Source organism: Gigantopelta aegis, chromosome 12 (assembly GCF_016097555.1).
Source record: "Gigantopelta aegis isolate Gae_Host chromosome 12, Gae_host_genome, whole genome shotgun sequence".
Classification (NCBI taxonomy): domain Eukaryota; kingdom Metazoa; phylum Mollusca; class Gastropoda; order Neomphalida; family Peltospiridae; genus Gigantopelta; species Gigantopelta aegis.
The window spans coordinates 30,402,804-30,415,280 of record NC_054710.1 but is presented as its reverse complement, the minus strand read 5'-3'; the positions used below and the strand labels follow the sequence as shown (position 1 = coordinate 30,415,280).

The following is a 12,477-nucleotide window of genomic DNA, read 5'->3' as shown; positions in this document are numbered from 1 at the left end:
GAACCTTAGTTGACAGACAATCCAGATAGCTAAGGTGTGTGTCCAGTCAGGGTGTTTGAACCTTAATTGACAAACAATCCAGATAGCTAAGGTGTGTGTCCAGTCAGCTATATGTGTTGTATGCGTTTTATGTTGTTTGTATGTGTGTGAAAGTGCTTAGCTCGGTTAAAGGGAGGGGGAGGAGGAGGGGGGAGGGGGAGGGGGGCTTACCTGGCAGTAATCCGCTCCTGCTCCCAGAATTTTGCCTTCCTATAAATATTTCTATAATACAAGTGTGCTCTTTTTTAATATTTTGTTTATTTTTATACTGGTTTTAATCATTATTTTATATTATTAATATAACAAAAACAACAATATTAACTCAACAGGGCAGGTGTCTGCTCTGTGCCTCTTGTAGTAGCCTGGTTAATATTACCTGGTTTACTGCTCTAAGTTTTATAGATTAAAGTGTGACAGCGTCTTTTGTGAATGACTTAATCTTGAATTTTCTAGGGGTCAACGGCGGGGACACCTCTGTTTCGGCGTGGATCGTTCGGATGCGTTTCTCTCCTCCAGGCGGTGTTTGGACACGTAAAACGTTCCTGTACAACTCTTTTATCTTGCCTCCTCTACTAAATTTACCAACGTTGGATTCTTTCAGTGTCACACTCCTAATGACACAAATGTTGGAATTTCTATATAATTATTTATTAATACCTACATCAGACAGTGCCAGGATTGGACCGAGCTACGGTTGGACACGGCCGGGGTGTGGATCATGGGACGTCGGAAGTTAGCAGCTTCTTTGGGGCCATAGGGCGTAGGCGGTTTTGGCGTTAGGTTTAGTGAATGACTGACCCCCCCCCCCCCCCCCTCCCCCCGGCACCCGTCTGGTCACACCAAGGTTCCGGATATGATTGGCATATCTCCTTAACCTATCCAACCCAAACTTTCCTGTGGGGCCTGAGCCAACCTATCCGCCTAACCTCCTTGGGCCTACATTTAATTGAATCAGCTTTTAATATAGTTTTTAAATAATTAATTTAAACTAGCCCATTAAACTTTGCGCAATTATGTAAAATGTCGCATTACAGTATAAGTAGATATAGTATTTATAGGTGCAGTCAAAAATTGAAACTCCCCCAACCCCATTTATTTTTTTGGACTTAATAAAAATGTCTAAATTATTTTTATTAAGTAAGTAATTCCTGTCCCGAGTAAGGCCCTCGATCTTATTGGAGGTCGGACTCGGGACGGGCGTGTTCGAAACCCTAGTGGTGTATGAGAACGTTAAACTAGTTACCTACCTATCTACACGTGATATCGGAGGTCGGAATCGGGACGGGCGTGTTCGAAACCCTAGTGGTGTATGAGCACGTTAAACTAGTTACCTACCTACCTACTCGTGATATCGGAGGTCGGACTCGGGACGGGCGTGTTCGAAACCCTAGTGGTGTATGAGCACGTTAAACTAGTTACCTACCTACCTACACGTGATATCTGAGGTCGGACTCGGGATGGGCGTGTTCGAAACCCTAGTGGTGTATGAGAACGTTAAACTAGTTACCAACCTACCACTCAGCGTGCTTGAACCTTAACTGACAGACAGTCCAGGTATATGTGTGTTCAGTCAGCGTGCTTGAACGTTAATTGACATACAGTCCAGGTATATGTGTGTCCAGTCAGCGTGCTCGAACGTTAATTGGCAGACAGTCCAGATAGATGTGTGTCCAGTCAGCGTGCTTGAACCTTAACTGACAGACATTCCAGATAGATGTGTCTTCAGTCAGCATGCTCGAACCTTAATTGACAGACAGCCCAGATATATGTGTGTCCAGTCAGCATGCTCGAACCTTAATTGGCAGACAGTCCAGATATATGTGTGTCCAGTCAGTGTGCTCGAACCTTAATTGACAGACAGTCTTGTATATTATAACTACATGTAGAGGCTCTATTGTTCTGAGTTGACCTTTGACCCCACTTGAAATACACCATATCAGTCACGATAGTCTAACCAGCAGAACAGATACGGGTTTTCTGCTTCGTCATACATAAAATACAGTTATTGTCGCAACCAAATTGTTGTAGATGGTGTAGAACAGATACGGGTTTTCTGCTTCGTCATATATAAAATGCAGCTATCGTCGCAACCAAATCGTTGTAGATGTTGTGGAACAGATACGGGTTTTCTGCTTCGTCATATATAAAATACAGTTATTGTCGCAACCAAATTGTTGTAGATGTTGTGGAACAGATACGGGTTTTCTGCTTCGTCATATATAAAATACAGTTATTGTCGCAACCAAATTGTTGTAGATGTTGTAGAACAAATACGGGTTTTTCTTCGTCGTCATACATATGAGTATACACACGTTATATATTGTTATTGTCTTTGTCACCCGACAAAAGTCCCGATACTTGGGCAGTATAGCAGCAACATATACAGCAGCTACGGGTTCAGTGGGAAGCTGGGGGAGGGGGAGGGGGGGGGGGGGTGAGTGTTACTGGTGTTATGACCCCGTTTGGACCTCACAGGTTGAGTTGCACACTCGAAGGCAGGCATTTATGCAGAGGTGTAACTGGGGTGGGGGGATGTCGGGTCTGTGAAAAAATAAAATGTAAGCCATATAGTATATAACGGCAAAAATAATTACTACGTCAATTATGTTTATCTTAAGATGAACGCTGTTTATTAGGTATTGGTACAGATACGGTACTTTATCGCTGCTATGATAAATGTCACACAATTTATGTAACCAATATAGCGATTGGCACCCACTCCCCGCACCCCCCCCCCCCCCCCCCCCCACCCCCCGTCCAGACGTCTGGATCATTCACTGTAAAATACACAGAACATATTGCTATAATTTAGTTTGACAGAGAATACACTGAACGCAAAAAGAAACTACACATATTTTAAAATGCAGTTATTGTCGCAATTAAATTGTTTTAGATGTTATTTTGCAAGTCTTTTCGCATTGCACTGCACGATTGCAAATAGTGGAGCATTTAGTGAAAACAACCCCACCCCACCCTCACCCTTGTTAGTAAAGATTGAAATTGATATTTTTAAATACTATAATCTATTGCTAATAAATCGATATAGTTTTTAATTAGTAACAATTGTGTATAATGTTTGAAGCCTGTGTAAGGTGTAACAAAAACTGCAATGTTCAGCAAAAAATTAGTGTTCCTAATAAAATCATTATTTAAATATATTAAGTGTCACGTGACCCTCTACCACCACTATCCATTGTGTTTCAGGTCTTATTGGCATATTACCTGGATGTTTTGATCCACCACTTATATAACACTACTCCTATTTTAAAATGTTAACATTATCAGTAATGGCAACTGATTAGGTCAAACAGAACCTTCACACGACATGGCATATGATACGATTGACGTGAATCACTATCTTCTATTTGCTATCACTACTTCTATTGACTTACTTTCGTTCTTATATCCAGTTAAGGTTCAAGCACGCTGTTATGGGCACATACCTCAGCTATCTGAGCTGTCTGTCCAGGACAGTGGGTTAGTGGTTAGTTGTTAGTGGTTAGTGGGAGAAAAGAGTGTGTAGTGGTCTTACACCTAACCATTGAGTCTTTAAAACTTGCTCTAGGATGGAGCCGGTACCGGGCTGCGAACCATGTACCTACCAGCCGTATATCCGGTGGGTTATCCAAAGTACCGCCTAGGCCGGTGTTCTATTCGGTGACGACGTGTATATTTATAGCCGTTATGTGTTTCTCTCACCTGAAATAAAATTCTCATTAACTGTCAGTGTAAACGTGACCTACCGTGTCACGAGGAATGTGTAGATAAACGGGTTTTACAATGGCGGTGCACTCTTTGGCCTAGTTCATTGTGATAAATAAAACCTCGAGAGCAAACGCCGATGTTTATCCTGACAACACAATCTGCCTTGAGCAAAAAGGTGGCCATTTCAGGGGCGTAGGCTGGGAAGGGGGTCGGAAACACACACACCCCTCACCCCGCTGAAGCAAATGTCCGCCTTGAGAACTAAAACATACAGGTTTATGCATATAGAGTTTCTGGTGGTACAAAATCAAAATGGAAAAAGGGTCCACTTGGTTCATATTCGACCCCCCCCCCCCCCCCCCCAGGTCCAGATCACGCTACGCCCCTGTGTTTCCTTGAAACGAAATTGCTGTCACAATAACCATAAGGTTTGTTTTGTTTAACGACAACACAAAAGCACATTGATTTATTATTATTCATCTATCGGATGTTAAACATTTGACATATAGTCTTAGAGAGGAAACCAGCTATATATTTCCATTAGTAGCAAGGGATCTTTTATATGCACTATCCCACATTCAAGATAGAACATACAACGGTTTTAACGGGGTATAAGGGGCCATCTTGGTTGAAGTGAAAACAAAATCGCGACATTGATTTTACAAAATCGCCACATACCGAATTTTGTAGCCACATTAAAAAAGAAATCGCCACATTTAATACTTTCTTGTATATATGAGGTGTGTCGTTTCCTGGAGGTTACAATGCACCAAATCAAATACCATTGCTGTTAATGTTAACGTAACATTTCAAGCATATTCGTTTGAAAACGATTACGTTTTTAAGATATCGATTAATAATGTGTTTTTATTTTACACAAATGTATATAAAATGTGTTGTTCCAGGACCGAGTCTAGAAAAATTAGGTAGGGTAGGTCGGAATGTTTTTCGATTGCATTCACTCTCTATGCGTCTCCCCTTTTTGAGGTAGGGGTTCAATTTTCCTTTTTTAGGCCTAGAACAAAACATAGCATATCATAGTTTTATATCACATCACATACATAGCACATTCATCTGAAAACAATAACACGGTATTGTTGTAGCAAGTGGAACCTCCAGCAGCAACTTGTGCTGCTCTGCCCCTACCGCACCCCCCATTGTTACTCCACTTCGTGCTCAGGCCCGTATGGACTTGGGTTCGAGGCTGCCCGCACCCCCCCCCCCTCCCCATCCCGTATTCAACTTGAGGAAGAAAATGTACGGTTTGTTTGCCCTACTCTATATAAATAATGATACAAATGCGCCTTCTAGCTCCACCCCCACTAGTGTCTCCTTCACTAGAGATTACACACACGCACGCACACACATCCATATACACACTCACATACACACACACACACACACACACAGACACACTGACACACACACTCACACACACACACAAACACACTGACACACACACACTCACACACTGACACACACACACTTGTCAAATAGTTTGTACTTTTGAAATATAGTCTGAAAAAGGAAATCCGGTACATTTTTCTCTTCATTCGTTCGTTCATTCATGTGTTCTTATTTTCGTGCTTATATCCAATTACGGTTCAGTCACGCTGTCCTGGGCACACACCTTAGCTACCTGGCCTATCTGACCAGGACAGTGGGTTAGTGGTTAGTGGTTACCAAGAGATAAGTCGGTGTAGTGGCCTTACGCCTACCCATTAAACTAAAAAAAAACTCGTATTGGGTGGGAGACGGTCCCGGGATGCGAACCCAGTACCTACCAGCCTGAAGTTCGATGGCTTAATCACTACACAACCGAGGCCTGTATTATTTAATTTCTATTAATAGCAAGGCATCTTTTATTTGGACTATCCCACACAGGATAGCACATACCGTAGCCTTTGATACTGTATCATACAACAGTTGTCGTGCACTGGCTCAAACGAGAAATAGCCCACTGGGCTCACGGAAGCGTGTTAACTAATGTATCATGATACATACTTTATAAAACGGTTAATATATTTGGACTATCCCACACATGATAGCACATACCATCGACTTTAATACAACAGTCGTGGTGCACTGGCTAGGACGAGAAATAGCTCATTGGGATCACCGACGGGGGTATATACAAAGCGGGATAACATAATTAATCATGATACATGCTTTAAAACATAGTCAATATATACGAAGAAAATACTTATTTCACTTAATTAGAACTGATATTCGTGCTTATATCTACGTAGGAGAAGCGGAGAATGACGTTTGACTTGCAGTTGACTTATAATCTCAACGGACAGAGGCTTAATGCATCCCATTTCTGTAGTGTAGTAGGATTGTTTTTGCCTGAATTAAACAAAAATGCCTGAATCTGGATAGCAGCGTTGATTTATATAAGCATTACTACCAAACAGCAATATAGGGAGGCAGACGAATCACCACGCATTTTTCCATGGACTTCTTTTGGGTGTAGAACGATAAAATAAACGGTAAAAAGGTATTAGGTTATCACAGAGAAAATCCATTGTGACGGACGTACACACTGAACGACTAAAATACTAAATAGTCAAAAAGTAAATAGAAATGAGAAAAGCTAATAAGGTAATGTAAGGAAGACCTGTACACCCCAAAAATTACCGAAGTGTGAGAAATGTTATTTATAATGTCTCATGCATACCTGCTTAATTAAAACAAATTATAAACATAACAATAAGAATATTGCTTTTACCCTACAAATGAAAGTTGAATGGTTGGTCCCTGTTTTGTGACTTTTATCATCCTTCTGGGTACCCTATGTTTTCATTTAAACATTTAACAATGAAATATATATATATTTGTAAAAGCTTTATAGATGATTAAACCTCAGTGTCATATTTTATAAACACTACGAATTATTGAAGTTTAAACCAATATTCATAAATTGAGTAGGCGGTTGACCTGTTCATAGAATTGCCCCACATTGTTCCAGAATATCTCTATCATTTTTGCCCCGTCTTGTACGCATACGTCACCACATGATTTGTAGTAAAAAAAAAAGAGAAAGAATTTAAATAAATCTTCCCTTTCTTCTCTAAGACAAGTACTTTAAACAAAACGCACGCAAGCACGGACGCACACAGACAATTGACACTAATAAATAAGTCTGACAGAACTCTTGTGTATGGATGTACCAACGTATCCTGGTTGTCTACACAATGTAGAGACTGGCATAACTCTTGTGTCTACATCTACCAATGTATCCTGGCTGTCTACACAATGTAGATACTGACATAACTCATGTGTCTGGATCTACCAACGTATAACGGAGTCTATACAATGTAGAGACTGACATAACTCGTGTGTCTGGATCTATCAACGTATCCTGGCTGTCTACACAATGTAGAGACTGACATAACTCGAGTGTCTGGATCTACCAACGTATCCTGGCTGTCTACACAATGTAGAGTCTGACATAATGCATGTGTCTAGATCTACCAACGTATCCTGGCTGTTTACACAATGTAGATACTGACATAACACTCGTGTCTAGATCTACCAACGTATCCTGGCTGTCTACACAATACAGAGACTGACATAACTCTTGTATCTAGATCTACCAACGTACCCTGGCTGTCTACACAATGAAGAGACTGACATAACTCTTGTGTCTAGATCTACCAACGTATCCTGGCTGTCTACACAATGCAACCAGATGTTCTCTTACACTAAGCTACAATGGAAACAATATATAATTGTTCACTGAGAACATAATACAATAAATGCTAGATGTTTATTCTCCTTTTGTGTTCCAAACTAGAGGAGATGGTGAAATTATCTTTTTAAAATGCGTTTTCAAGGCATTGGAAATTCTGCACATTGATAAATGTCTCTATTAACATTATTGGCTTTTTGTTGTTGGTGCAGTTGTCAGTGTTGTTGCTGTTTGTTTATTTGTTTGTTGTTGTTTTTTGCTGAGGGTTTTGGGATTTTGTTGCTGTTTTTTGACAATATAAAAACGAGTATAATTGTCTAGAAATTATTTCACAGTGGACTATTTTTAATATTTAACCGTCACGACCTATCACAGCACTTGATCCACGTCCATGTAAACCATCAGTTTCATTGAAACTGTTAATTTTGAAACAAAAAGGGGAAAATACAATCGCATGAAAATCTTTCATAGAAATAATCAGTCAGTCAACATCTTACACACTCAATAAAAATACATTAAATGATGTACATAATTATTTGATTATACACACACGTCAAACACTGAATTTACACGTATGTGAATGCACGAAGCGCACTGTGCTGCACAGTCACTCTTAAAGGAACGTTCTCCATACAGTGCCATTGATTTTCTTCGTTTCCTATATGAGATGGACCCAATCCAATCAAGGTAAATAATTGACAAGACACCTTTGTGTTAATATTGTCTTGAAAATGACAAAACGTTTTTAAAGATAAACCTTTATTGTGAAGATGTGCGGCAGCTCGAGTTTATTAAAAGTGTTATGTTTGTCTTTTGCACTAGTAAACATTATTATAACAACAATTTTAAACACCTAGAACTAGCCAAACAAAATAAAACTTTGTCCCCCGGTTTATAGCTTCGTAGCCATAATCCAGTCACATACAAAAATAGGTGAAGTAGTGCCCGACCCCATCTTTAGCCTTTGTTATCAAAATCGCAAAAATACGAATTAAAATTTATTTCAGTGAATACATTTCATTAATCCATCAAAAAAAGATCATTCGAGAAACAACTGAATACATTTCTTTAAGGAATCTTAGTTTGGTATATTTTGTTTGGTTAACTCTAATTTCAGTTTCGCTACAGATTTTGTAAGCAAATTTATTGACGTGCTGCTTCATAATACACTGGCAGAACACCAAACACAGTATCACTTCTCGGTGATTCTGGGAAAGTAATATGTTGTTCTTTCCGTTCAGCCAGGTTGTATTTTGTAATTTCACAGTTACTGTCCCAGCCACTGAAGAACAACAAGCTTCCATTCTGATATAATACACCAAACCAATAGGCAAATAACTTCCATTTTGGTGTTGACTTGACTTGAATCTTGATTTCACCATCACTGTCAGTGACCTGGACGTTCATCACATTTCCATAATTGTCCAGCAGATATATGTCAGACAGGTGAACTGAACCTCTCAGACACCTTGAGCTGTATGGTAAACGTGAGCTGAGGTTAGACACACAGACGTCGTAGACGAGTGCACATTTTCTTCTACAGCCACCACCAGTGATGTAGATCTTGTTACCTAGTCTTGCTGCTGAATACCAAGCACCAGGATTTACTGGAGCAGGTGGAACGTCTTCCCATGTCCCTTCTGATGTAAAACAAGACAGAAGTGAAGTGTGCCAGTGTAAAACGAAAACATCTACACGTCTGTTATGAAATATATATCTGCTGTTACAACCTGTTGTCAGATCTTCTGAACGCCGCGCATTTTTTATTATTTGCTGCACACAGTTATTATCAGAAATGAATTTAGAAAAAACGACGTTTTGAATGAGGAACTGTGGATCAACAAGATCCATTCTCGTCATTTCAAAGATACGTTTTACGTCATCTGCATTCGGGTTATTTGCTTCAAGCCACTTTATGACATCTTTCATAATTACATCTTCCTTGCATTTCAAATCATCATTGGACAAGATTTCTAAGAGTTCTGTCTTTGACAAATGAACAATGTTTTTTGTTTCAATAAAGTCGGTCAAGTTTTTTGTCAGATACGAGACTGCTCTGTTGGACAAATCAGGAACATTGTAGCGATTCATAAGTCTCCACCAATGTAGACAGTTGTCGGCGTTGATCACTAGACTTTTCTTAAGATAACAATGACACAGATCTTTGACGTCATCAAGCTGCATCATTTCGCCTGCGTCTAACATGTTGACGCAGTTGTCTTCGTTTACAAGATCCACTGAACACAAAGACATTTTGATAACATCCTGGAACACTGACACCGGGACAGTGGGCAGATTTAAGACGCCCGTCCGACTCTCTCTCATATCTGATGTCAGCATCGCCCGGAAGTAAGATGACATCGCGACCAGGACCAAACGGTTTGCGCTTGTTGTCCCATTCTCACAAACAATGTCAAGGTCATTGAACGTACCTTTGACTATCTCTTCATGGATGTTTTGGAGAATGTTGTTTTTAGTACGATTCATTATTTGAGAACTTCTGACCTGAAAAAAGACAAATATTATAGTAATGTACCTAATTTTAATGATACCATTTGAATTAATTTTGACGGCAGTATATCGCACTAAAATAATACATCTATGGGTGCTATACGAAATATATAGCATATTACACTGTTAAATCCTTTCAGTTAATTTCCCGTGATGTATTATCAACACACGTCTGTCATACGCAGTATAAACTGGTTTTATTTTACAATGTGACATAGGGGCAGTTCCCGAAAGTTGATAAAATAAGGTACATTAAGGTCTGTTGTTAACGCATCTTCAGATTTACGCTAATGGCCAGTCGGTTACGTAGCGAATCGTTGTTTTCTAAAACTTAAAGGCCCAACGAAGTATTATTTTGAATTGTTCCTAAAGTACTTCATTTAATTATCTATATAACCACCATGTCTCACTTATTATTAATGTTGTTTTTTAAGTCACTGAATTATGACTATGGTCTGTCAATCAGAAGAAGAAATTAACTACGTTGAGGACATTGACATTGGGCGTATCATAATACGAATCACGTGACAGGCATCCCCCGAATAACTACATAGTCAAAACGATTGGCACATTTGGTGCAAAGAGAACGTCCTATGCGAAGTAGGGTAAACCGGGGGAAGGGATGAAGACAAGTTGTTAAAAAGTAACACAAACGTGTACTAAATGATAATAAGCTTATACATGTGTTTGTTTAAGTAATGGAAGCATTTTAACAGCAAAACCCCAACCAGCTAGGCTTTACATGTATAGACAAATATATCGTTAGTCGAACGCGGAAATATCTAATCATCAGGGTCGTATGCCTTCATTTTCCACCCTATCATATTGATTATTATGCCAAATGTGTTATATCCCCATGGGTAAGTAATAGTTATACCCACACTTTACGAGGTGTATCGGTGAATATCCCTACAGTGGTGGTCGTGGGGCATCCGAGGCGGTGTAGTTAACTGCAAAGTGTAGGTGTATCGTGATACATACAGGTGTAGTTAACTGAAAAGTGTAGATGTATCGTGATACATACAGGGGTAGGTGTATCGGTGAATATCCCTACAGTGTTGGTCGTGGGGCGTCCGAGGTGAAGCCGAGGAGGTTCTCTCGACTAAAACTGTTGGAATAGGCAGCGATACACCGAGTAAGTGTGGGTATAACTGACTTAAAACCCACTTAAGGTCGAGCGAATTATTGTATTAATTCTAGGGCTAATAAAATCAATGACTAGAAAGTAGTAAATAATGAAACGAAAATAACGTGGACAAGACACCGTGAGCCTCACATTTTGTTATGGAGCAGTGAAACCGTCTGTTTCAGTTGTTTGTGTCGCATGTGTAAATGCAGTCTGAGGTAGTTTTATCAGTGCGTTTGGGCTGTACTAGTATCGGAATATATTAAAACTCAGGGACATTGTTTATATTTCTCGGGATGTGAATAGTATGGAGAATTAAGTACTAAAATACTCTTTTTCATCGTCTAAAAGAAACCTTTTATGATATATAGAACTAGAATTTTTTTTTTTTTTTTTTTTTTTTAAAGTTTGGAGAATGTACTGGACAGTGGTAGTTGACACCCCTGCCACACTAACTATAGCTCCGCCCATTGCATGATTTTAGCAGACGTGTCGTGAATGTACTGGACAGGGGTAGTTGACACCCCTACCTCACTAACTATGGTTTTAACAAACGTATCGTGAATGTACTGGACAGGGATAGTTGACACTCCTACCACACTAACTATAGCTCCGCCCATTGCATGATGTTAGCAGACGTGTCGTGAATGTACTGGACAGGGGTAGTTGACACCCCTACCACACTAACTATAGCTCCACCCATTGCATGATTTTAACAGACGTGTCGTGAATGTACTGGACAGGGGTAGTTGACACCCCTACCACACTAACTATAGCTCCACCCATTGCATGATTTTAACAGACGTATCGTGAATGTACTGGACAGGTGAAGTTGACACCCCTACCACACTAACTATAGCTCCACCCATTGCATGATTTTAACAGACGTATCTTGAATGTACTGGACAGGTGTAGTTGACACCCCTACCACACTAACTATAGCTCCACCCATTGCATGATTTTAACAGACGTACCGTGCTGTAAATATCTCAAGAGAACTATTGTGAATAAGTGTGCATGTGTAATTAGATGGCTCTTTCTATTGGTTGAGCTATTACAAAAACATAATTTGAACTTTGTTGTATGCAAATGTGTCCCCAAGCAAAACATTTTTGTCTTATTTTGTAAAGAAAAAGAAAAAGAAAAAATGTAACGACGCACTCAACACATTTTATTTACGGTTATATGGCGTCAAACATGTGGTTAAGGACCACACAGATAATGAGAGAGGAAACTCGCTGTCGCCACTTCATGGGTTACTCTTTTCGATTAACAGCAAGGGATCTTTTACATGCACCATCCCACAGGCTGGGTAGTACATACCACGGCCTTTGATATACCAGTCGTGGCATGGACGTCGATCGGTGGGGGACAGGGGGGACGAGTCCCCCTCACTTTTGAA

General features: G+C 39.9%; 1 protein-coding gene and 1 long non-coding RNA gene across 2 annotated transcripts; both read right to left on the bottom strand.

Annotated features, from left to right (window-relative positions):
* Positions 1-8,581: 8,581 nt before the first annotated feature.
* LOC121385969 (kelch-like protein 25) lies at positions 8,582-9,691 on the bottom strand. Its single transcript, XM_041516762.1, has one exon. It carries the CDS (start codon positions 9,689-9,691, stop codon positions 8,582-8,584), a length of 1,110 nt encoding a protein of 369 aa, XP_041372696.1.
* A 1,788-nt stretch (positions 9,692-11,479) lies between these two features.
* On the bottom strand, positions 11,480-12,045 carry LOC121386195. The gene is made up of 2 exons (XR_005959600.1): positions 12,004-12,045; positions 11,480-11,605 (listed from the first exon to the last, which is right to left on the bottom strand). It is a non-coding gene; the product is annotated as an uncharacterized LOC121386195 (long non-coding RNA).
* Between the last annotated feature and the right edge of the window lie 432 nt (positions 12,046-12,477).